Source organism: Moschus berezovskii, chromosome 8 (genome assembly GCF_049115385.1).
Source record: "Moschus berezovskii isolate FMDL1 chromosome 8, NW_MosBer_1.0, whole genome shotgun sequence".
Lineage (NCBI taxonomy): Eukaryota > Metazoa > Chordata > Mammalia > Artiodactyla > Moschidae > Moschus > Moschus berezovskii.
In genome coordinates this window covers 96,097,145-96,123,690 of record NC_142467.1, presented here as the reverse complement: position 1 = coordinate 96,123,690, position 26,546 = coordinate 96,097,145, and the positions used below count along the sequence as shown (strand labels likewise).

Sequence of the window (26,546 nt, the reverse complement as noted above, 5' to 3'; positions counted from 1 at the left end):
CAGATTGCTGTCACCTTCTCGGCCATCTCTGAGCCCTGTTGGACAAGGGAATTCAGAGATTTGTGAGGCTTCCTCTGGTCCAAGGGCCCCTCTGGTCTAGAGAGGTCGAAGGGAGAAGACGTTAAACTGAAATAGATTCCAGTGGGGCCAGCAGAGAAGGGCTAGTATGCAGGGTGGATTTTAGTAGATCAGAGATTTCTGAGTGGGAGGGGCAAGGGTAAGGGGGTGAGGGGCCAAGACAGGAGGAGAAGGGGCTTGCAGATGGGGGAGAGAAAGGAGTTCTGAGACAAGAAGTATGAGAAGTGCTTGGGATTGGGACAATTGCACTCATCTCACACACATTAGCAAAGTAATGCTCAAAATTCTCCAAGCCAGGCTTCAATAGTACATAAACTGAGAACTTCCAGATGTTCAAGCTGGATTTAGGAAAGGCAGAGGAACCAGAGATGAAATTGCCAACATCTGCTGGATCACAGAAAAAGCAAGAGAATTCCAGAAAAACATCCACTTCTGCTTTATTGACTATGCCAAAGCCTTTGACTGTGTGGATCACAACAAACTGGAAAATTCTTAAAGAGACAGGAATACCAGACCACCTTACCTGCCTCCTGAGAAATCTGTACGCAAGTCAAGAAGCAACAGTTAGAACTGGACATGGAACAACAGACTGGTTCCAAATCAGGAAAGGAGTACGTCAAAGCTGTATATTGTCACCCTGTTTATTTAACTTATATGCAGAGTACATCATGTGAAAAGCCAGGCTGGATGAAGCAGAAGCTAGAATCAAGATTGCCGGGAGAAATATCAATAACCTCAGATATGCAGATGACACCACCTTTATGGCAGAAAGCAAAGGATAACTAAAGAGCCTCTTGATGAAAGTGAAAGAGGAGAGTGAAAAAGCTGGCTTAAAACTTAGCTTAAAAAACTAAAATCACAGCATCTGGGCCCATCACTTCATGGCAAATAGATGGGGAAACAATGGAATCAGTGACAGACTTTATTTTCTTGGGCTCCAAAATCACTGCAGATGGTGACTGCAGCCATGAAATTATTTTTTTTTCTTTTTTTTTTTTTTCAGCCATGAAATTAAAAGACACTTGCTCCTTGGAAGAAAAGCTTTGACCAACCTAGATAACATATTAAAAAACAGAGACATTATTTTGCTGACAGAGGTCTGTCTAGTCAAAGCTATGGTTTTTCCAGTAGTCATATATGGATGTGAGAGTTGGAATATAAAGAAAGCTGAGCACTGTAGAATTGATGCTTTCGAACTGTGGTGTTGGAGAGACTCCTGAGAGTCCCTTGGACTGGAAGGAGATCAAACCAGTCAATCCAAAAGGAAATCAGTCCTGAATATTCATTGGAACAACTAATGCTGAAGCTGAAACTCCAATACTTTGGGCACCTGATGTGAAGAAATGACTCCTTAGAAAAGACCCTGATGTTGGGAAAGATTGAAGGCAGGAAGAGAAGGGATGACAGAAGATGAGATGGTTGGATGGTATCACTGACACAATGGACATGAATTTGAGCAAGCTCTGGGCACTGGTGATGGACAGGGAAGACTGGTGTGCTGCAGTCCATGGGATCACAAAGAGTCGGACACGACTGAACGATTGAACTGAATTGAACTGGGATGGGGAGCAGGAAAGAGAGAGTGGAGCCTAGCCTCCACCTCGACAGTGCCTGCTAGGTCGCTTCAGTCATGTCCAACTGTTTTCAAGTGCATGGATTGTAGCCTGCCTCTGTCCAAGGGATTCTCCAGGCAAGAATACTGGAGTGGGTTACCATTTCCTTCTCCAGGGTATCTTCCCGATGTAGGAATTGAACTTGGGTCTCTTACATCTACCTGCATTGGCAGGTGGATTCTTTACCACTAGCTTTGCAACCCCACGGACTATACAGTTCATGGAATTCTCCAGGCCAGAATACTGGAGTGGGTAGCGTATCCCTTCTCCAGCGGATCTTCCCGACCCAGGAATCAAACCGGATTCTCCTGCATTGCAGGCAGATTCTTTACCAATTGAGCTATCTGGGAAGCCTTAGCTCCACCTGGGAAGCCCCAAAACCCCCATAGCAGAGAGAGAGAGTGGGGCTTAGGCTCTGCCTCACGCTGGGTTTACTGAATTTATTCTCTGGGCCTGCAGTTCTCAGCTAGGGTCAGAATCACCAGGCTGGATTAAGTATTTAATTTGGTGGAAGGTGTAGCAAGTGAGTTTCCCAGAGGCTGATGAAATGTAGTTATTCAGTGAGAGAGGGTAAAACGACAACAAGAACAAGAACAAACCAACAAAACTCTTTCCCTTTCTGAGTTTAGAGAGAGTTTGGGGGTTAGATGGGAATGTCTGCAAGTTCCAATGAAACATTTCAATGTACCAAAGACAACAGAGAGAGAGGTGGCTGCTGGGGAAGGGAGCCTGAGGCCTCAATGCTGGGGGCTCTGGACCCTTCCCAGGCCACTGTGGCTGCCCCAGGACACAGCCCTGTATCAGCCCTGAAAACCCATCTGAGGACAGGGCCAAGCTCTCAGAGCAGAAGGACCCAGGGTCAGGAAGGAAGGAGTCCAGTCGTTTCTTTCATCATGTGATTTCTATCAACAGGTTTGGCTTCTTGCTTGTGCACTCACTTAACAAACATTCATAAGCACAAAGGAAGTCTCCAGCTAGACATCTTGTTATTAGTTGATGGCTGTTTAGTGAGAGAGATTTGGGCCATGGGCTCTGCACTCAGAGGAGTTCTCAGGCCGGATTGAGCCCAGGTATTCCTGGTGTAGGATGAGATACTTTCTTAAGGTGACATTGTTAACATTTTGCACATTTGTCTTACTGCTTGGCCCTTCGGTCCTACCCTTGCCTGGTTAACTCCTTTATAGCCTAGGAAACAGAACTTTAGCTGTCATTCTACCCCAGCCCTGATAACAGAAAGCTGGGAGTGACGAGGTCCGGGTGTGGCGGGTGGAGAGATGCCTCCCTCATTAGATCTGGCAGAGGATGAGATGGTTGGATGGGATCACCCACTCAATGGTCGTGAGTTTGAGCAAACTCCGGGATATAATGAAGGACAGGGAAGTCTGGCATGCTGCAGTTCATTGAGTCGCAAAGAATCGGATACGACTGAGCCACAGTAACAACAATTACACCTGGAGAGCGGATACTGTATCCAGTAAGCGCCAAAGGCAAGTTTGTGGCAAGAATGAATTAATAACAGCTGACGGTGCGCGCGTGCGCGCGGCGGAGGCGTGGCCCGGATCAGGGGCGTGGCCCGGGTCGAGAGGGAAGGAGACTGGAGGCCGCCGCGGCGCGCGCAGGCGTTACTGGTCGCGCCGAGTCACGTGAGCACGCAGGCGCAGAGCCGCGCAGCCCTCTGGCTCACACAAAGCCCAGACGCGGAGAAAATGGCGGCAGGGGTCGAAGCGGCGGCCGAGGTGGCGGCGACGGAGCCCAAAATGGAGGAGGAGAGCGGCGCGCCTGGCGTGCCAAGCGGCAACGGAGCTCCGGGCCCGAAAGGGTGAGTATTTCACCGCTCCTTGTCCCAGGCTGGGCGCTTTCGCGGTGGCTGGCGGCGGCTCCGTTAGATCTGTTGGGGCCTCCTCCCGGCGCGGCCTCAGCTGGGCTTTCTTTCCCCTCAGGGTTTGCCGAGAGTGGGGCGGCCCAGGCCGCGAGGGGTGAAGTCGGGCGGCCCCGTGAGCGCTTGTAGGACCCCTCTCTCCCAGGCATCGGGCCTCAGCTTCTCTGGTTTCTCCAGACGGGGTCCGACGCTGAGGCCTCAGGCCGGGCCTCTGCGCGCAGGGATAATGGCGCGCGGGCTCCAGCGCCGACGAGACCCGGAGTCCGCGACCTGCTGGCCTTTCGGGTGACCTTGGTTGGGCGCGTGGCTTCACGTCTCTTCGCCGTCGTCTGGGGCCTCAGTTTCCCGATCTGTATAGTGGAGGATAGGGGAGGGTGTGCGCACGCAGGACTTCGAGCGCGCTTGGTCCCGGTAAACGGTCCGGAGACGGGTAGGTATCGGGAAGGACCGCGAGGACGGCTCCGGACTCCCCCTCCCCCTTCCGCCCCAGCGCGCGGTTCCCCTCCCCCATCCCGGCCCCGCGGGAAGTGCCTCGGTCGGAACCGCCCCTTGCCCCAAGCTCCGACCGAGAGTTAGTCCCTCAGCTCCTCCCCAGGTGCGCACTAGGTATTTGTGGAGTGGTCGGAGCTGCTGCTCAGTGTTCAGCCGTAGAAACAAAGTGTAAGGGAAAAGAAAGAAAAAGGGAAACATCTTCCGTGTTCTAGGAGAAGATTTTGCACCATTAGCGGGTTCACCCGTTTCCAAACTCGGCCACCCTTTGGGGGCTCTGTCTCAGGTCCTCGGTTTTGAAAGTTTTCTTAAAGCTTTAAAGCATTGTCTTGTGTCTCCGGTGAACCCCAGGCATTCTGATTACAGTCGCCTGAGAGGTGCGGAAAGACGTTTTGCCTTCGCCCGCCAACTGTAGGGGGAGGTGAGGGGAAGGCTTGGGCACACTTTTGACTTCCCACATACATTTTTTAAAAAATCTGGTGAAATTTACAGGTTCAGCCATTTTTAGGTGGACGATTCCGTGGCATCGAGTGCATTCGCGGTTTTGTGCAACATCACCAGTATCCACGCTGAAAACCTTTACTCACCTTAAATAGAAACTGTAGGCATTAAACAGTAACTTAACCATTCATCTCTCCTGGATACCTGTGCCATGCGTTCTGTCTCCTATGGATTTGCCTTCCCACAAATTTTTAATGTGTATAATTAGAGTTCATGGGGATTAAAAGTGAATGTAGTTAGAGTAGTTTGCTAATGAACACTCACTAAATACTAGCTATATTGTTAAACTCTCCTGAGGTTGGGAGGAGCCAAATACCGTGGTTACTGGTCCTTGGAAATCGAGAGAAAGGCATCCTAGAAGTATTCCCAACTCTTTTGTTACTGAAAACTCTGGAAAGGGTCGTGTTCATTTAGACTTTTTTAAATAACTTGTTTAAGGGAGCCTGGTAGGATTTTTGAGGACCATGTTTGGAGGACGTTAAGAAGATATACATTTATGTCCTTTTTTTTTCTTTCAAAGCAGTTATCACAGGATGGAGTGCTGCTAGAATCGTGCTAGGTGAGAAGTTATTAGTTTCAGATTATAGCGTCTGGGGTACATTTTCCAGATTTCCCATTTTCCACAGTCCATTTCCAAATAGTCATTTTGTGACTGATACATTTGACAAACATAAAACACGGCCTTCAGAAAAGGTTTCAGAGATTAAAAAAAAGTCTTTGTTGGAAGAACCTGAGTCTGAACAGAGAATATTTTAGGCAGTTAGGAACACTTCGATCTATTTTGTAGGGCCATTGAAAAAGTTTGTATTTTGGGTGTTTTTGTGTGTGTTTTGCATCAGGAAGCTTTTATGGCAGAGCTCTTTAGAAAACAGTCTCCCTGCTCATAGGGAGGGGCCAGTGGATATTTTTGTAGTAAAGTGATGTAAGTAAAAGGAGTCACCAGGGTTGGGGAGCTTGGAGGGATCCCCTCTCCCAACCCTAAGCTGCTGGGGGCGACCAGATGTTCCCCTAGGAGGAGGAGGGTGAAAGGTGATCATTGGAGAGAATCGGAGAGGAGTGTTCAAAGACCAGGGATTTTGACGTGTTTGATATATATTTATAAAGAACTTTATTTTCCTTTCATTTTCTTTATAAAGAACTGAAACTGCTGGAGCACTGGGGGCCAGCTGGTGGGCGGTGAATTCCAGACTAGGGAGTTCAGGTTTTTATCTTGAGAGCTTTTGTTGTGATTTTGTGAAAGTGGCTCAGTCGTGTCCGACTGTTTGCGACCCCATACAGTCCATGGAATTCTCTAGGCCAGAAAACTGGAGTGGGGAGCCTTTCCCTTCTCCAGGGGGTCTTCCCAACCCAGGAATTGAACCAGGTTTCCCGCATTTACCAGCTGAGCTACTTTTGCGGGATGGGAAATGAGCGAGACTGGATTCTTCTCACCTTTGTCTCCAGGAGGGGTGGCGTGTGCTTAAGCTGAAAAGGCACTGAGACTGCAAGCTTCATGAGGACCATGGAAAGCACAGCCCGTTTTGCAATTCATTTTCTCTCCCAGCTGTAAGCAGGCTGTTTTTTTTTATATTGATGAGAAATGCATTCCATCTAAGGACAGTCAAGATTCAGAGTTAGAGTGTATTGGGGGTAAAAATGTTTTTTTAGAGGGACACCTACGCTTAGAGTTTTGTTTTTTTTTAATTGTTTAAAAATAGAGGTTACACCATACTTTTAAAATCAGTGACTTAACCTACTCCACTTCCAGATTAACCTGTGGCCGAATCTGAAAGGTGAGAGATGGGCTATTTTAAAAATAAAAATTTGTATTTAGTGTAAATTTCTGGGGATGCAAGGTTAGTGTTAACACTGTTTTACAGTCAAGAAAAGGTTGTTTTTTTTTTTAATCGAGAAAATTCAGGTTAAATAAATTGACCCTAAGAATCTGGGGGAGGCCATCTTGACTCCAAGGCTTTTGCTGTTTCCACAGCACCACCCTGGTAACCTCTCAGTAAACAGACATTTGAAGTGGGTTTTTTTCTTTTTTTAAAATTTTAAACCAGATTCTTTGTGCTTTGCAGTGACTTGAGTGTTTGCTGTACTTTAAGAAGTGCTTGTATGCTTGATAATAATCTTGAGACACATTTAATGGTGAGCTCAGGATTAGAGTGGGGCTCTGGATTGTTGGAATGCATGCTGCTAACTCTTTGCTTTGTTTTTTTGATTTTATTCAAGGCTGGGCTGGGGGATACTAGTCTGCAAAGATTAGGTTGCTTGTTTCATTTAGGATTTCTAAGATAGACTCTCCCATTACCGTGTTTTGCAGTGAGGTGAAATTTGAATTACTGTTTTGGTAGTCTGTGATGAGTACAGTGGAGGCTTCCCTGGTGGCTCAGTGGTAAAGAATCTGCCTGCAATACAGGAGACAGGAGTTCGATCTCTGGGTGGAGAAGATCCCCTGGAGAAGGAAACAGCAATCCACTCCAGTGTTCTTGCCTGGGAAATCCCCTGGACAGAGGAGACTGGTGGGCTACAGTCCTTGGGGTCACAAGGAGTCAGACACTACACAGAGTCAAACGAGGCGCTAAACAGCAAGTACAGTGTTTAGGTTTCCTTAGCCACGGCCCCAGTGGGCTTAAAGTCTAATCAGTATGTGCAGTGGTAGAATTCAAGGAGTGAATCATTCTCCAGAAAGGTTTTGGTACAAAAATACATCATTGAAAAAAAAATACAAAAATACATCATTGTCACAGTTGGTGTGCCAGCTTCTCCTTTAAACTTGTGAGTGTGGCTAGTAACCTCCTTTCGCAGATGAAGGAACTGAGGCCTGGCAAGAGCCGGTGACATTGGGGTTCAGACTTAGATGACCCTATCTCTTAGTCACCTGTGGTACTACCCTTTTAGATAACTGCACTGAACATTTACCAAGCTGCTTTTTGTTAGGCTGATTGTTGATTCTCACAACACCCCTGTGAGCTGCATGGATACAGGTTTTGCTGGTAAAGAACCATAGAGGTAAAGAACTGGACTCACGTGGGTAGTTAAGTGGTAGATTTGGAGCTAGAATAGTGCCCTCTACATGTTAAATACGAGCTCAGGATTGAAAGGATTTTTGTGAGGAATCATTCTACATAAGAGATAGTTCTCACGGGAATATGAAGGTTGAGGGGAGTCTTTTCCCTCAGGAGATGTGGTCAGGATTTCAAGATACTGGAGTTGCTGTTTCAGACTACACTCCTGATTGAAAAACTCCAGGAGTTATGAGAGCATTATATATGGGAATGCTGTGGAGGCGTAAGAGATGGTAGGGATTTACTGTTTTACAGAGTGAATGTAGCAGCTCTTTGTGGACTAGGCACTCATTATTTTGTATTTTTAGTTGTGATCTTTATGTAAAGTATAATTCTAGTACGATGGAGCTATGACATGGTAAGTTATCAATCTTCAAAGAGTACAGGCAGTAAAATAGTCCCCAAACCGTATTAATCATAATTAATCTTACTTGACTGACTCAGAAGCTTCTTAAGGTATTTTGGACTTATCTTTATCGCTGTATTAGGAATTAGGTTAATAGAATGTTAGGAAAAGTTTTTAACATACTGGATCTATTTAGAACTTCAGATAGATAATTGGGTGCCAAAATCAGGTGGAGTGTTTATTGACAATTGGAAGCAAGTTAGCAAGGAGACTATTGGTAAGGCGTTTATTTAGCTGGTTTAGGTAGCTTCAGTTTCTTTGAAAGATTGCAAATTTGTTAATGTAGGAGTTAGCAAGTCAAGTTATGTTGGAGTAAAATTTGGAATTTGAGAAACCAGCAGAAACTTTTAAAAATGTGTAATTGGCACAACAAACTGCACAGGTTAGAAGTGTGCGATTTGATACCATCACTGAATGAAAATAATAGTTATAACCTGTAGAAGTTTTTGCTGCCCCTTTGTAATCTGAGTCCTCCTTTTCCCCACCTCCAGGCAACTGTTAGTTTGTTCTCCACATCAGTATGTATCAGTGGTTCTCATTGGGAGATTTCTTTCCCTTCAGGGGACATTTGAAAGTGTCTTGGGTTTTTTGTTTTTTGTTTTTCCTTATCTTCATCTTCAGATCTGAGGAATGGGGCTGCTTCTGGCCTCCCTTGGGGAGAGATCAGGGATCCTGCAGCACATAGGGCAGGCTCAAACAACAAAATAATTTTCTGGCCTAAAATGTTCATTCTGCTGAGACTGAGAGAACCTGCTGTAAGTTAGTTTGCCGGATTACATTTTCTCACACACAGTTTTACATGGTGAAGTCATACTATATGTATGCTTCTTCTGTCGGATTTCTTTGAGTGTAATTATTTTGAGGTTCATCCATGTTGTGTGTAATTCATTACTTATTGTTGAATAGTATTTCAGTGTATGAATATACTAGTTTATTGATTCATTCACCTGTTGGTGGGTGGTGGTTTAGTTGCTAAGTCGTGTCCAACTCTTGTGACCCCATGGACTGTACAGCCTGCCAGGCTCGTCTGTCTGTGGGATTTCCCAGACAAGAATACTGGAGTGGGTAGCAATTCCCTTTAGGGGATCCTCCCAACCCAGGGTTTGACCTGGATCTCCTACTTTTCAGGCAGATTTTCTATCTAGTGAGACACCAGGGAAGCTTGATGTCTGCCTGTTAGTAGGTAGACATTTAGATTTCCAGTTTTTGGGAAACTGGAATAAATAATGTTGCTATGAGCATTCAGGAATAAGTTTTTGCATGGATATATTCATTTTCTTCTGGGTAAGTATTTAGTTGCGGGTAACATGGTAGGTGTGTTTTAACATTTTGAATTTATAATATCCTAAATTTGGGGTATTTAGAATAAAACAGTTTTTCATCCCTGTAGCTAAACAATCTATCTGTAAAAATGTACTTATAAAAGGTTTTTACAGTTGTGTTGCATGTATTTTAGGGCTAGAAGAATGCTCTCCTAATTCTGTCTAGAAGATGAATGAGAAAATGGAATTGAACATTTTTTAAAAATGGGATTTTGTTCAGTTATCATATCATCTGTACTTGAATATGTGTCGTGAGGTTTTTTTGAGGATGGTTTTCTACTATTCTGTAAAGGATAGAGTTGATAGTGATTATTAGATTTATGAAAAGGTCAGTTTTTTAAGAAACTGCAAGTGATGAGATAGTTCTTACCTATTTTACTTAGGAGGAAACTTCTCAGAGAGAGGAAATGATTAGCCGGAGAAGGATTTGGGTATAGTGGTGCTGTGTGCATACCTTGGGCATAACCCACATGAGCTGCCTTCTGGATGGTGAGCCCTGTGGTGTGGATTAACCCCAAACCAAATCCCCATCTTCTGTGGTTGGATTGGGCAGTTTATTCTTAGCAGTAATGCTGGATGGCAGAATTTGGCCTAGACACTTTGTTACCTTTGTCTTGTAATTAGTTGTTTATACATTTTGTAACTTAAAACGTGAGTTGAGCAGTCTGTTAAAACACAGGCTGGAACTGTAACTGTGTCATGGACCCTGTGTCAGAATCATGTTTTTTAATGTTGCTGATAGAATATTTGGGCTTCAAAAGAAACCAGTTCTGTTACAATGTATTCCTGCCCATAGACCCTCTGTAGTTAGGCCCATGAAATGAAAATTGATCTCCATTTTATTAATTGTAACACTTGTCCTTCTCATCTGCCAAGGGTAAGACGCATGGATGCATGCTGTTTGGCAGTCCTCGTGCTGGGTTTTCCCATGGAGTAGACAGGTGGACTGTGTGTGTGGTGTGCAGTCAGCCTAAGGAGAGTCTGTCATGAGCCTGGGTAGACAAGAGTAAAGAATTCTAGGAATCCAGGGATTGTGTGATCCTATCCCTTTCTGCCATAGCTCCTGTGAAGGAGGTCTGTTGATTGCTTGTTGATGTTGGTATCGATCAGATCATGGAGGAAGTTGCTTTCCTTAACACTTGGCACACTTGTATTTGGCTGTGAGGGACCAATTAAAAAAAAAAATACCTTGGGGACTAAAATAAGTTGCTAACTTTAATTTTTCCAGGTACACTGAAAGAAAGTCCTCCAGCTGTCATTCCCCACTGCAGGGAAGACTGTATCCTAGAATAAAGATCAACACTTACTTTAAAAGAGGTGGTCTTGTAAATCATCAGTACCATAGTCTTGATTTTGTTTTCTTTGGCTTTTTGTCATGGATCACAGACTCTGCTGGAGTCTAGTTGTAGGAGTCCCTCAATTCTCACTGGTAGAAAAGCAGAGGGCTTGGGAAGCAGACAGTGCTGGACTTGATGCACAAGAGGACTTCTGTGGTTGCTGGCTCCCCAGTTGTTCCTGGTCAGCTCTCACTGGTGTCTGCCTGTGATCACGGGGGCTCAGGGAGCAGTCTTGCTCAGCTGGCTCAGCCTTGCCCTAGCTGTGCACACACTCTGGCCAGTTCTTGGGCTTTGGCCCGGGCTTCCAGTGTGTCTGGTTCTGTCCTTTGGGAGCCTGCATTTCTTGTGAACCTTTTTTCCTGCTCACGCTAAGCCGCATTTGTACCTGTAGGGTTTAGAAATGCTACTCTATGGAAGCATAACTAACACACAAAGGTAAAAAGTATTGCAGGAAAGTCCACGCCAGAAAAAAATCCACCCTTCTTTGCCAAAGACAGACTTGTTAGCCTGCTTTTACCTACCAGAGTTGCTTGACTTCAGTTTCCCTAGCCTCAAAAAAGTAGTAGAGAAAGGTTTCTTTCCCTTAAAAAAAAGTGGTAAAGATGTATGTATGTAAATTCCGCCATCTTAAAATGATTACATGTACAATTTAATGGCATTAGAGTTTGAGTGAACTCTGGGAGTTGGTGATGGACAGGGAGGCCTGGCGTGCTGTGATTTCATGGGGTCGCAAAGAGTCTGTCACGACTGAGCAACTGAACTGAACAGTTTTGTACCTACTCACTCACCATTTCCAGAACTTTTTTTTTTTTTATCATCCCAAACAAACTCTGTAGCCATTAAACAGTAACTTGACATTCCCGCCTCTCCCCATTCCTGGGTAATCTCTTCTTTTTTTCTCTATGCCTGGCTTATTTCACTTAGCAATGTTTTCAAAGTTCATCTCTTTTGCAACATGTATCAGCACTTCGTTCCTTTTTTTAATGACTGAGTAGTATTCCACTGCCTTGATCTACCACATTTTGTTTATTCCGTTCATCTTTTGGTATATACTTGGGTTGTTTTCACCTTTTGCTACTGTGAATAATACTGCCTAGGAGTGGAATTCCTCTGGTAATTATGTTTTAACTTTTTGAGTAATTGCCAAACTGTTTTGTAGTAACTGCACCATTTTACATTCCCAGTTAAAAAAATTTTTTTCCCCCACAATGAAAGTTACTTATTTGTAGGGCTGAAGTTTGTTGGGCCTATGTGTACCACCTCTTTTGGGTTCCATGAAATCTTATAAATCTTCCCTTCCGTTTTCCTGTTTCTGTCTTGGAATTAAAGTACCTCAGGTAGGGAGATGGCCTCTCCCCCTGACCTATGTTAGAGCCCCACAGGAGTGTGTGAAGGCCTAGGAAGGCACATTTGTCTTGGAAATGGTTTTTTTGATAGGTGGATTTTCAGGAGTATACTACTGCAGTTTTCTGCTCTATGGACCACTTTAATTTGAGTGACTCAAATCAATCAATATTCTTAAATGTAACTTTACCTGAGATAATCAGGCAAATTTGCCAGGATAATTTGCCTGGAAAATCAAATATTGTCTTTTGGGTTGGGCTAACTTGTGAATGTTTTTTTCTCCTCTTTTGAATTCAGTGAAGGAGAACGACCTGCTCAGAATGAGAAGAGGAAGGAGAAAAACATAAAAAGAGGAGGCAATCGCTTTGAACCATATGCCAATCCAACTAAAAGATACAGAGCCTTCATTACAAACATACCTTTTGATGTGAAATGGCAGTCACTTAAAGACCTGGTTAAAGAAAAAGGTAATGGTACTGGTGGTTGAGTAGGGTCAGAAGGTTGGTGTGTCATCTTCTCTGTGGCTAATTCCTTGGTTATTTTTTGTCAATGGAAGCTGTTCTGAGTAGAGCATGTGTTCTCTTCAGGCTTGAGGGTTAAGCTCCCTCCCATCCACCCTATCTTTTTTCTTTTTTTTTTTTTGTGGTCATGCACTTGTGTGTCAAATGGGGACGTTTGTATGATCCCTTGGCCTACGAATGGTTTCACTGGCTTAGTATGGTTAACAGGGCTTTGATTAAACTTAAGGGGAACCTCTTTGTTAAGGAATTAAAGAAATTTTTTGAATTCTTCCTATTAGGTGGGAGAAATTTTTTTCTTTTCTCATTGTTTTAAAATTCTGGCGGGAAGGTAGTAGTTTGTCTAAATTTTGCGGATTGTCTTCCTGGGATCAAAATTTGGTGGCTGGAATGTGTGCTGCTCAGATTCTAAATTATAAAACCATGCCCTGGGGAGGAAAACACTCGATTGGCAGTTGGGTAGCTCAAAATAAAGCATCCACTGTGTAATTTGGTGCCTTTAGGCACCCACCAGTCCCAACCCTGGTGTCTAGAGTCTGGTTGAGGGCAGAGGAAGCAACTGAAGCTCTGCTGCCACCAGGAGATCCTAGGCGGTTGGTTGCCCCTGTGGTCCTCTGCTTCTACCTTCTGTGCACACCATGTGTGTCCTCCTCCTTGTCACACTCTTGTTCTGCTGCTTTTGTCTTTTCCTGGTTCTGGGCCCTGCTGGTGGCACACAGGGCTAAAGAGATTGCTCAGCCCTGGTTTAGATGAAACTTGATAGAGAACCATTTGTCTAAAGGCCTGGAGGTCTCCCCTCACCCCCATGGGAAACCTAGAATCAAATAATTCTTAACCGGAGTCTTTTTGAAGGACTGAAAGGTACTGGTTTTTCTGGAGCATTCATAATGTAAAGAGATTTGAGCTTGATTTGTCAAATGATTAACATTTCAGTGACAGACAGATGCCACTTGGATAGGCCATTTTGGTATGTGTACTGGTGCTCCCAGCATTGGGTTTTGAAATTATGAATGGCCCACTGCCATCATGGTCCCATCATTTGATTCAACCACAACATGCCAGAAGCATTAGGCACTGTGAACCTCTCTGTACAGTCATGTAGGCTGCTCCCATGTAGTATTTCTCCAGGTAACATGGATGGAAAAACGTTCTGGTGTGAGGTTTGTTTTCCTGCCTTGATCAGCCAAATCATTCCTGCCAGTGCTCCTAGGGCACGAGTGAAGTTTCTTCTTTTTGTCTGAAGGGCGTGTCACGAGGCATCCCAGATGCAGTGTTCTTGGTTTTTGGGACTGCTGCTTCAATAAAGCTTAGAATTTCTGTACAGCACAGTTGGGTCTCATTCGAATTAGTTTTTGGAATAACCTCCAAATTTGTGTTCTTGCGATTTGGTTGAACCGCTGAATGGATACTTCCATTGATAATAAGGTATAGTAGTTCCAAGAACCAGGAATGTGGCTTTGAAAATGCAATTGTTAGAACTTTGTAAGAGATTGCAGGCCAAATTATTTTCCATTTTTAGGAGTGTGTGAACCAGTTTTGGGACATGATGGATAAAGTAGGTGACATTTTTACTGCTTTACCATTCAGTAATTCAGTTTTGGGAGCCTTAAAGCTGGTAGCAGCAGCAGCAGCCATGACGTTTCTGGATGTAGAAGCAGTTCACCTCACCTTCTTATTTTGCACTGTATTAAGTGTGGAGCCAGCCTGGTGGTTTATTCGGATACTTCCAAACTGGTTCTCATATTCCCCTGGCATACTGCTATGAATGCCCTGGCTCAGCCCTTTCAGTGTATTTTTGGTGGTGTAATTTAGAATTACAGGTGTGCAGTAAATCAGTTATTTTTAATAAACCTTAAAATGTTCTTGTTTAGCGCTCCCCTGTACAGGTTAAATTAATTACCTTTCTGTTTAATTAAGTTTTAGCAGTATTGGATTGTGGATAAAGGGATTCATAAGAGAAAGGTAATCTTTTCGTGGTAAATCTTAATATTCAGTATGTGAAGTCAAAAGAAACTTACTGTTTATGTAAGTACAAATGTTCTTATTTTCATTTTGAGGTTTTTAAAACTAATTCATGTCTTGGTATACCAAAAATGTTTCAATGATTATTTGAAATCTGAAATATTTTCTTAAAATCTGTCACAATGTTTTAAGGTTTTAGAAGACTTGTTATTGCACAGGAGAGAAAAAGATTGGGGATAGAGGCTCTTACAGTCAGGACAGTCTCTGAAGTGGGCAAACCACAATAGTGGGCTGTTGTGATCCAACCACTCTTTATCAGTCTATATTTTAAGGTCTGTTTCTGATGAAATCATATCCCTGTTGTTTTCAGAAAACTAGTGGGATGGCTAGAATTAGTTGTCTTCGCCTTAGAGATGTGAAAAATGCTCTGTCATTGCAGCACTACCTATAATAGCTGCATCTCAGAACTCAAGTAGTAGCTTTGAGATGGCTTGACAGGAGCTTTTTTCTAAGGATGATCACGCATCATGTGCCCCTCCCTAATTCCTGCTCCCTGGACACCAGGTGTATCTTCTCTGTTAGCTTTTAACAGCATTCTCGGAGTGCACGTTAATAATGCATGTCTTATGTGAACAGGCCACTGGTGCCTTTTCCCCTGGATGGGATCACAAAGCTTGTTTAGTGGCAGTGTCATGCAGTCAGCATTGCTGGTTTTAAAGAGAAGAGGTATTGAGAGCTTTGTTTTGTTCTGTGCCAGGCTGCTTCTGCTGCCCCCTCTCCCATCATATACCATTCAGGGAGGTGGATTAAACAGCCCACAGAACTGAACTCACCCTTTCCTTGAACTTCCCTGTACCTGCTCTGCATGTCCTGAAGGCACAGAGGAGGGGTTTTTTGTTGGCTAGAGAAGATCTACATTGTGTGTCTAGGAGCAGAACTTTATTTTCAATTTAAGTAAAAGTCCCTACCCAGCCTGTTTGGCTCCTTCATGTTTTCCTTTGTCCCTGTGGTCATGCTTATTTTTAATGGAGATATTATGTGGAAAAGATGACTTCATGAACACTGAAGAGTGGATTGAAACAAAAACTGAGAGCCAGTGTAAGAGGAAATTTGAATTGGAGACTGCCAGACCAGGTTTGAAAAAGTGACTGAACAGTCTCACAACTGTCTGGTTTTCATCACTTGACAAATATCGGTAGACATAGAACGTCTCGAGAGTACTGACCGGAAGGTCTGGGCGAAAAATTAAGACTTCCGTGAGCAAAGGGTGATTGATTAATCTTGGGAATTGTAAACTTGAAGAGTGTTGTGCACCGTTTTAGAGAAGTCCTGTGTGCCCGAGGAAAGCTCATAGTTGAGCTGTTCTCCAGCAGCCTGGAGGTAGGGCAGCTGCACCCTGGCGGGACTGAGCTGGAGTGCAGTGTGAGGAAGACAGAAGGCCAGCGGTCCAGCTTACTCTCAGTCAATCTCAAGGGTAGCAGCAGTCAGTTTAACTTGTGTAAGCAAGGATTTCTTAAGCACTTAATCCTTCCGTTTTTATTGAATGTGTCACTTTAAGTGAATTTCAGATTCCAGCTGACAGAAAACTGAGGCCCAGAGGGCAAGTATAGTCCAACAGTAAGGCTCTGTTGGCTCTCAGTGATAATCTACATTGTGAGTCTATAGAGCAAAACTTTATTTTCAATGTAAGGAAAAATCCCTATCAAGTCTCTTTGGCTTCTTTATGATTTCTTCTGGTGGATATTCAGCCTGCGTTTTAGAAAGGTCTGTTGCTGCTGCAGCATTCATATCTGTGGGTACTTGGATTGAACCTTAACAGTGCAGCCTGCCTGTCTTATTTGTTGGGTTTTGGTCAAGTTAGAGAGGCAGTGTTCTGCTGTGTGGAATTAGCAGCAAGAATGTGCTTAATCATTTTTTCTAACTTGTCCATGAATTGAGTATTCATTGTATCGAATAATGTTTTTTGCCATGTGTCAAGTTAACTGTATATCAAAGAAACAGCTTTCCAAGTTAAAATATGCAATTTTTCCATGCACCCCCTCCATTAGAGTGGCTCCCTGAGTATTGGCTGAGTGAAAATGTTTAATAACATGCTTTTGAGCACCTCACCCACCCCCTTAGGCCTTTCGCATAGGACTTCTCTTGAGTGAAGCTTTAGCCCCTGTGCTTTGATACAAAGATGTGCAGGAGTGTTAGAGCAGAGTAGCTCCAAGGGACTACCTGAATTCTTTGGGAGTTGCTTGTTTTTTTATCCTCATCATGTGTTTTATTCTTGAGGTAATATTTTTAATAATCCACCTAAATGTTGGTTAACAATGAGTTCTTGGAGCATTTTAAAGTAAAGGTAGGTAATAACATTTGGCATTTTATTTTTCAAAGACTTCGTTTTTTCATTCAGAAACTTTGATGTTTAAAGCTGCAGTAGAATTTGTTTTAGCAGTCTACTCTTGGGATTCCATGGATTCCATCCATGGTCAGGAACAAGAGGAGCAACAGTATTTTCCATTAATACTTGCAGATTCTATGTCTACGAGACTTGAAACTGCCAGTTTGTTAACTCTGCCTCACAGCCTTAACTTCTCTGCTTGAGTTGATTTGTTCTTTTAAACTTCATTTCATTGAATGTGACCAGACTGAATAGTTGACACATTTTGCCTTCGAAGTGTTGATAGTTGCACTGACTGTACTTAACAGGCCTTTGCTTTACTAAAGGAGAGGTGACCTCTTTAAAGGTTTCGTTACCATCTTCCTGTAGAGAAGTATGAATTGGCAACCGTTGCGGATTCTGTAACAGTGGTTTGCTTACACCTCTGAATTGATGTGGTCTCTCAGCGTAGAGATCAGAAAATTACGAATTTATGAGGAACATGGTTATTATTGATGATACTCGGAAACAGCACTACTCATGGTAGAACCGCAAGACTTGCCTAACTTATAGCTAAACTGAGGATGGAGGTCTTTTAAATATAATTTTTAATAAGCAACTGTACCTTTTGGGGAAGAGAGAACCCTTTAAGCAGAGTTATTGGTAGAGAGGATTGAAGTTGGATTTGTGCTGTCTCTAGAATGTTAAGTAGACAAAGTCCTAATTTCTAAACCTGGCTTTTGGTTAAAATGGTTATGATCATGGAAAAAGGTTTGGTTTAGACTTGCTTGGTTTCTGGATTGCAGTGACAACTTTTTGATAAATCAATGTCTTTATAGGCACGAACTAGAAACTTCTAAAAATGCAATAATATTTGAATTCTGACAACAGGGTTACAGCTGTCAGAGTTAGATACTGTGATTTTTAAATTTATTTTTAAGGTTATTAGGTAGTAGTCTCAGCTCTAGGAGGTTAACTTGGGATGGGGTCTCTTCACTGTCTTGATACAACTTGGCATTTTCATCAATGTGGAGTCAAGGGCTGTTGGTCCTCAAATGGCTGCTGCTGTTGAAATAAATGGCTTTTAACATGGCCTCAAGAATGACCACAGCATTTTTGGACTTGCTTTACTTTTGTAAGGATGACAGAAAGCCAATTTGTATGACTATTCCTTGGCTGTGATCATTTTTCAGTTGTGCATACTCCAAAAGTTAAACTAAACCAGTTCCTCCTAATTTCTTTTCTTTGCACCGATTTTCCTTCCTGTTTTGTGCAAAGTGCTGGTGTAGTCTGTAATATTTCAGGAAAGGACAAGGGAGGTGAGGCTACAGATTTAAACTTTGGATACTTGACCTTCTTCCTGTCCACTGCCATGCAAATATATTACTAATAAGTATGCTCTTCAAATTAAAAAAAAATAATCTTACTTTGCACTTCAGTCTTTTTGTGATATATTAAATTTAAAATTCTTATAATTTTAATATCCTTTGAACAAAGGAATAGGCTGGGCAAGACTTGGGGCCATTAAGAGATTTATTTTTGTACTGGTAAACCAAACTGTACGGCTAAACCGAATTGAAAACAATGAGAGGAGGCTTTATCATCATAAAGTATAATCCTGAAAATGAAAAAAATATTTCTTGGAACAAAAGCCCTTTCTTGACTTCGGAGAGTCTGCTTAGCTGTTGTTTGCTCCAAGTTAACACTAAAATTTCTGGGCTTTTTTGGTGTGTTTGTGCCATCTTCAAGTTCAGCAGCCATTTTGGTGGTTGTCTTGGTGGGTTTTAAATCTGGTTGTGGTGGTCATGAATTGGCAATCCAAACCTGGAGGAAAATCTGTGGATTCTTTGGAAATGTTTGGTTTTTTCCCCTTTGTGTCGACTCCTGAGTGAGTCTGTGTAGCTCTTGAGGTGCCAGTTGAGCTCCAAGTGTGCATTTATCTGTGTCCTGTAGTGAGAAGGTTGAGAGAGCAGTGAGAATAAAGCCTGGCTTAGTTCATTGAAAAGAAGCCAGATGCTGCTCCGGTTTTGTGATGGATAAGTTACACATCCTGCTTGTGATAGTTGTGAAGCCTAGTGCTGTGTGTAGAAATCAGCCACAGAATTTGTAGGGCCTGGTGCAACATGAAAGCACCGGGCCCCGTATTTAAAAACTACTGAGCATTTCCAGACAGCAGCAGAGCATTAACTAAGTGCATGGCACTCAGCAGAGCCCGATACGATTGGACAGGTTGCACACCCCTGTAGCCAGCCATGCTTTGTGTGCGCCTTTTGAGCATATACATGTACACATGTTTGTAGTGAGCAGTTGAGCTCAGTTCAGTGGATTGCATTTAGTGTGCTGTTTACCTGCTTTCAGCAGTCAGTGTATGTGTAAAACTGTTTTCTTCCTTCCCCCCGCAAGTGAATCATGCAGACTTCTTTCCTGTAGATTTGGATTGCCTCTAGTCATGAACGAACATTTCAGACAGGGAAATAGCTTGTTTGAGGCGGGAGGAAAATCAAGGACATATTGTTAACAAGTTTCACCTACTTTTACTGCACACCTGTAATGCCTAGTGTGGCGGTTTAGAGAACATGGAGTGTTTCTGGGCTTTCTTATAAGGCAGAGGCTCCATACAAGGTTGCTGATGATTGTTCTAAATTCCCATTGTTTTCTTGGCTTTTCTCCCTTGGTTTATGTGTCGTCTGGAAACTGATTTGTAGTTGGTGAGGTAACATACGTGGAGCTCTTAATGGACGCTGAAGGAAAGTCAAGGGTAAGTGTCTGAGAGAATTTCTTCTGTGGATTTACTACATGAAAAATGTAACTGTATGGTGGCGTGGAATCGAATGAAATCAGGAAGGCAGTGAGTGCTCATGTTACAGTAGCTATGTTTGGTTTGCCAAACATCCGAGTGGGGTGGGAGGGGATTTGCCAACTGGAGTCCCGCTTTTCCAAATGGCTGGCCAACGAGCTTCTTGGTATTCTGTTTGGATGCCCAATTTGGATAACTGGGGACCAAGAGCAGCATTGTCTCTTTGTTAACAGAGGAATTGGCTGTGTGTGAATTATGCATGGAATTTTAGCGGTGGTATATTAATGTAAAACGTGTGTTCTTGTCTAGAAAATGTTACTTTTGGTTGTTTGCTGAATTTGAAAGTTGTGTGAACCAAAGATTCTGAAAAGTTGCCTTTGTGCCAGTAAATTGTAAAACAAATACTAAAACGTGAACGTTTAAAATTGGCCTCGTTTAAAGAGAAAATTAACTATTTTCTGTCGTGCAATAGAATGGCTTAGAATAATCAAAAGGATGAGCTTAACTTATGGAAGGGATGGATTTAAGGAGGAGTATGACAAGGAATTGATTGAGTACCGAGGGAAGCAGATCTAAAGTTTGTGTGATTTCTTGGAGAACCTGAATTTAGGTCTGCTCATTATAACTTCAGCAGCACTAGTGCGAAAGCTGGTAATGTGAAGAGAGGAGACACTAGGAGCGGAACTCTTCATAAGGAAGGCTAGGCAAGACACTCTGTCAGCTTCCCCTTAGAAGGGTTAATTTAAAAACTGTTACAGAAATCATATTTGTAATTTATAACTGTCACTGAAATTTACTTTTTTTTTCTTTTTTCCCCCCTTGCTCTTCTGACTGGTCTGTGACTTCTTCCAAAGGGATGTGCGTAAGTATTGTCTCATTACTTATTGGCAATTGAACCTTCTTAGTTGTAGGACTGGTTTCACTCATTTCCTTTTGACTCTTCATAGTGTTGTTGAATTCAAGATGGAAGAGAGCATGAAAAAAGCTGCTGAAGTTCTAAACAAGCATAGTCTGAGTGGAAGACCACTGAAAGTCAAAGAAGTAAGCTCATGAAACACTGTGGATACCGTCTGTAGTTGTCGAGTTGTCCCTGTTTGGAGATAGGAAAAGACATAGTCCTTGGTGACATTTTACGGAGCAGAACGTCCTGTTGTTAAAGAGGAGGGTCAGTCGCAGGCTTCAGCAGTCTTTCCCATAAGAACTTTGGGATAGTGGCTGAACACGTCTTGAGCCACTGCCTGCTGCCTTCCGGACACCTGTGGTTTGTCGTAGGCCAGCCTGCCTTGGTTTGGCCACTCAAACTGAGCCCATGGTTTTCTGCTGTGTGTGTGTTTGTTTTTAAGGTATTCTACATCTGCAGTTTTACTCAGTCTGAATCCTCATCTTTTTTTGTTAAATGAGTTTGAGTCCTTTTTCGTAGCTACTCCAAATTAGGTGTCTTCTGTCTCTGAATGAAGATGGGAGGTTTTTGGTTAATTCAATCCTTCCTTGACTTTTTTTACCTCCTACTCTTGAAGGAAGGTCAGTGAGTGCACAGAGCCCAGAGAGGAAGCGTGGTAGGACTTCAGTGCTCTCTCATGTGAAGGTGGCACACAGCATGGCAGAGTTCAAGAATAAACATGAGATTCATGAACCTTTCCACACGTTACACATGAGTCGAATGCCTGAATTCTTAAAGGATGAAGTAACCTTGGTGATATAGAGCTGTGTTTTCAGACTTTTTGGAAATCACCAATGGGGTTTGCACAAGTTATAAAACCCCATTGAATTAGTGAGAATTCAACTATACCAAGCCCTTGAAGATCTTATTTCAACCTGGAAGTTGTAACTAATCATTTCATCCACCCCTTTTCCTTTTGTTTTTTTCTTAGTTCCAATTGAGAGCTAAATTTTATACCCTTCCTTTCTTCTTCATTCTTTTGGCTGGAATTGTTCCTGGCCTGGCAGTTTGGTTTTAGTTCATTTGAATTTCTTGTTACAGATTTTGAGGAATGGTTTCTAAACAGCCTCTCAATCTCTGAAATTTTAGGAACATCACTTAACTGTGGGAGCATGGTTTTAATTGTCACTGGGTCAGTTAAATGTAACCCTTTTGTACTTGTTTTAGGATCCTGATGGTGAACATGCCAGGAGAGCAATGCAAAAGGTGATGGCTACGACTGGTGGGATGGGTATGGGACCAGGTGGCCCAGGAATGATTAATATCCCACCCAGTATCCTAAATAATCCTAACATCCCAAATGAGATTATCCATGCATTACAGGCTGGAAGACTCGGAAGCACAGTATTTGTAGCAAATGTAAGTAAATAGACACATTATGTCATAAAGTTTGACTTACTGCTTTAGATGGTCTTGTCAATGAGTTAAAACAGTAGCTCTGACATTTGAGGGGAGAAAAAAAGCTAAAGGAGGATTATGGGCTTTGTCCCGTGATGACCACAGTAGTCATAAAGTCACACAGGCTTGACCGATGGTCCTGTTGGGACATGTTTATTGAGTTTTGCGGGTGTTTGTAAGAGTACGTGCGGGGTAAAGTATATGAACAGAGGTTGTATATTGATGTTCCCTTCTTGTTATGTCTGGGTGTATGATAATAAACTTGTCATTTGCAAAGGGAAATTTTTTTTTAATAAAGAATAAAAGTGGATTGGGGAGGATGATGGTAAACCTTAAATGGGGAGCAAAGTTTTTTAGTATTCACAAAATAAGCATTAATTTGAAAGGAATGAGGTGACTTAAATCGTTACTTTTGAGAAAAGACTTTACTATTCAGTACATAGTAGTAAAGGCTTATGACGATATTTTTGTAACGTTTTCTAATGCTTGTTTTCTACCCAAAGCATGTCACATTCATGTAGTAAAAATGTTTACAGTGAGATTTTTCTCTCTCTTCTCTTGATTAGCTGGATTATAAAGTTGGCTGGAAGAAACTGAAGGAAGTTTTTAGTATGGCCGGTGTGGTGGTCCGAGCAGACATTCTTGAGGATAAAGACGGAAAAAGTCGTGGAATAGGCACTGTTACCTTTGAACAGTCCATTGAAGCTGTGCAAGCTATATGTATCCTTTTTTTGGAATTCAGCTTAGTGAATTTAGTTTGGCTTAAATGTTGTATTAGTAATGCAGGTTTGTGTGGGGAAGTGGTAATTTTGTATATGAGCATTTCCTGTGTTACTGAAGGATCCTCAGGTGGCACTGGTGGTAAAGAATCACCTGCCAGTGCAGGCGATACAAGAGATATGGGTATGATTTTTGTGTCAGGAAGACCCCCTGGAAGAGGCAATAGCACCACCACTCCAGTAGTCTTCCCTGGAGAATCCCATGGACAGGGAGCCTGACAGGCTACAATCCTTGGTGTCGCAAAGGGTCAGACACAAATGTGTATGCACACGTGACTAGAGAGAATACATTACTGTGGGTATTATTACAGGAGTCCAGTACTGTGTAGATAGAAGTGATGGTTCGAAAATGGGCACATGTCACTGGGTGGTCTTCTCCAGGGTTTTCTTTTTAGAGGGTCTGATTTGAAGGGAGAGGTAAATCCTTACAGGGCCTGTCTTCTCCAGTGGGTTGACATTCTGGAAGAAGCACCTCTCTGACCCTAGGCTGCTCACTCTAGAGTGACCACAGAGAATACCACACATGAACACTGATCTTAAACTCTGGTAAGATTGTCCTGCTAAAAACCCTCTTGATGAAAGTGAAAGAGGAGAGTGAAAAGGTTGGCTTGAAGCTCAACATTCAGAAAACAAAAATCATGGCGTCTGGTTCCATCACTTCATGGGAAATAGATGGGGAAACAGTGTCAGACTTTTTTTGGGCTCCAAAATCACTGGGATGCTGATTGCAGCCATGAAATTAAAAGACGCTTACTCCTTGGAAGGAAAGTTATGACCAACCTAGATAGCATATTAAAAAGCAGAGACATTACTTTGCCAACAAAGGTCCGTCTAGTCAAGGCTATGGTTTTTCCCGTGGTCATGTATGGATGTGAGAGTTGGACTATGAAGAAAGCTGATCGCCGAAGAATTGATGCTTTTGAACTGTGGTGCTGGAGAAGACTCTTGAGAGTCCCTTGGACTGCAAGGAGATCCAACCAGTCCATTCTAAAGGAGATCAATCCTGGGTGTTCATTGGAAGGACATTTGCTAAAGCTGAAACTGCAATACTTTGGCCACCTCATGCGATGAGTTGACTCACTGGAAAACACTCTGATGCTGGGAGGGATTGGGGGCGGGAGGAGACGGGGACGACAGAGAATGAGATGGCTGGATGGCATCACCGACTCGATGGACATGAGTTTGAGTGAACTCTGGGAGTTGGTGATGGATAGGGAGGCCTGGTGTGCTGTGATTCATGGGCTCGCAAAGAGTCGGAAACGACTGAGCAACTGAACTGATATTACCCAGAAAACACAGTACTTCAAAACATGATAGAACACCGGGCTTATTGGACACACTGGGAAAACTGATGTCAGTGCTGTTCTTTTTGCGGGGTGGCGGCAGGGGGAGGGGGAGTTCATGTAGCACATGGAATCTTAGTTCGCTAAGCAGGGATCGAATCTGCTTCCTTTGCATTGGAAGCATGAAGTTGAACCATTGGACCATGAAGGGAGTCCCTAATGTGAGTGCTTTTTAAGAGAAGAATGGTTTAGTGAGAAGTATAAGCTTTTATGAATGAAGATCCACACCTAAGGAGTAAGCAGAGGTTTCGTTTTATCCCCCTTGAGCCTTGTTTATTGTGGCTTTTATGCTTACTGTAGGAACAAATACTTGAAAGTATAAGCAGGAATCAGAATTACTCGTAAATTCCCTACCTAGAGGGACTGGTGGCAGCAGTTGGAGTATTTTTCTCTTGGGTATCTCTCTCTTGCTATGCATGTTTTTAGAATTGCAAGAAACAGCCTTAATGGTAATATCAGCTATGTTTAATGGCCAGCTGCTGTTTGACAGACCAATGCATGTGAAAATGGTAAGTTAATAGGATCTTTTATTTATTTGTTGGCTGTGGTGGGTCTTTGTTGCAGTACACGGACTTTCTCTAGTTGCTGGGAGTGAGGGCTACTCTCTAGTTGGGGTGCACAGGCCTTCTCATTGCAGTGGCTTCTCTTATTATGTAGCACGGGCTCTAGGGCACATGGACTTTAGTAGTCGTGGTTCATGGGCTGAGTTGCTCCGTGGCATGTGGAATCTTCCTGGACCAGGGATTCCGTGTCCCCTGCATTGGCAGGTGGATTCTTAACTACTGGACCACCAGGGAATTCCATGAATCTCTTTCTCTTTAAGATACTCAAATAAGGTTAGCAAAACCATGGGATTATTTAAGAGTGTACATGCACATAGCCATTGTGCTCTATATATGGATCAGTCTGAGTCAAAGTGTGCAGTATGTTGAGCAGATTTATGACAGAAAAATAACTTTTTGCTCATGCAGCTCTTCAGATATTTTTTCTTTTGCATGATCAGGAGTCACTTGAGTATCCTGCTTGAGCAAGTGGTTGGTTTCAGAGAATGGTTATATACATAGGTTTCCGATTTTCAGAGTATTGATTGGAAGTATGTTTGGTTAGCATCCTATCTGTTGTAAACATAATGAAGTCTGATTCAGAAAGCCTTTATAAAGTTCTTTTGGAGCTTTTTAGTATAAACATTAGCCCAGCTGTGGCTGTGCCAGAGATGTCAAAGATAACAGTATTAATGATTAATACAGTCATGACTGGACCGTGCTGAGGGTCATCTAGTTAGGACTGAAGATCAGGAAGAAAATAAACTATTAAGGATTTGTTTTGTTCCTTTAAGCATTCAGTTTAGCTTTTTGAATAGATAATTGCTTCACATGATTCGCCTGATAGCTCAGTTGGTAAAGAATCCACCTGCAGTGCAGGAGACCCCAGTTCTATTCCTGGGTTGGGAAGATCTGCTGAAGAGGGGATAGGCTACCCACTCCAGTATTCTTGGGCTTCCCTTATGGCTTAGCTGGTAAAGAATCCGCCTGCAATGCGGGAGACCTGGGTTTGATCCCTGGCTTGGGAAGATCCCCTGGAGAAGGGAAAGGGTACCCACCCACTCCAGTATTCTGGCCTAGAGAATTCCATGGACAGTCCATGGGGTCACCAAGAGTTGGACACAACTGAGCGACTTTCACATGATTCAAAAGTCAAAACACATGAAAAGTTAAGTGTGAGTCTTTCTCTTACTTTGTGTCCAGGTCCCGTTCTTCCCCCACAGTGATGTGTACGTTTATTTATCTTTCCCCCTTTTCATGAAAGGTCACAACTCTCCTGTATTCTCTTTTTTCCCCCCATATTCTTTTATTTATACTTGGCATGTTCTTCCATGGTGTGGGTGTATCATCGTGTCTCTGGTCCGTCCTCTGTTGATAGGAATTGCGTGCTCGCTTCGGCAGCACATATACTCTGTTGATAGGAATTGTTTCCAGCTTTTGCTGTTGCTGGCAGTGCTGCAGGGAATACTGAGATTTATTCACTGTCTCTTTCAGGATGAGAGGGCCTTACCAAAGGGAGACTTTTTCCCTCCTGAGCGTCCACAGCAACTTCCCCGTAAGTGTCTCAATTATTATGGCTACAATTTTGAATTTGATATATTCTAACCAGAAAATTACAATTAGCCCAGAACTTGCGCTGTCAGTCTGCAGTTATCTAGATTGTTCTTGAGCAAAACATTCAGAAAGATTGTTTTCCTTATAAATTTTTTCGCAGTGAAAAATGAGCAGAGAGACAATGTAGGAAGGGTTGTTAGGATTACATTGCGGTGAGGCAGGCTGCCCAGGACACAGAAGGTGTAGCTTGGAAGAAACAAACTGCAAAAAAAATGAAAGCCAGCTTACGCTTGGGTTCAGAAGAGACTGGTTATTACCATATGGCCCAG

The 26,546-nt window shown here is 42.9% G+C and overlaps 1 protein-coding gene across 8 annotated transcripts in view; it reads left to right on the top strand.

Moving 5' to 3' along the window:
• Positions 1-3,352: 3,352 nt before the first annotated feature.
• The window catches only part of HNRNPM (heterogeneous nuclear ribonucleoprotein M), a 39,248-nt gene continuing 16,054 nt past the window's right edge, over positions 3,353-26,546 (top strand). For 7 of the 8 annotated variants that reach the window (XM_088838956.1, XM_088838953.1, XM_088838951.1 and 4 more), the window contains exons 1-6: positions 20,505-20,523; positions 20,609-20,702; positions 21,769-21,960; positions 22,566-22,719; positions 24,581-24,630; positions 26,158-26,218. In XM_088838956.1, the coding sequence (XP_088695082.1) occupies positions 20,625-20,702; positions 21,769-21,960; positions 22,566-22,719; positions 24,581-24,630; positions 26,158-26,218 (535 nt within the window). In that variant the 5' untranslated portion in view covers positions 20,505-20,523; positions 20,609-20,624. Of the gene's footprint in view, positions 3,511-12,316; positions 12,487-19,569; positions 19,623-20,504; positions 20,524-20,608; positions 20,703-21,768; positions 21,961-22,565; positions 22,720-24,580; positions 24,631-26,157; positions 26,219-26,546 lie in introns of those variants that run through there. The other variant, XM_088838957.1, reaches the window with a different exon arrangement.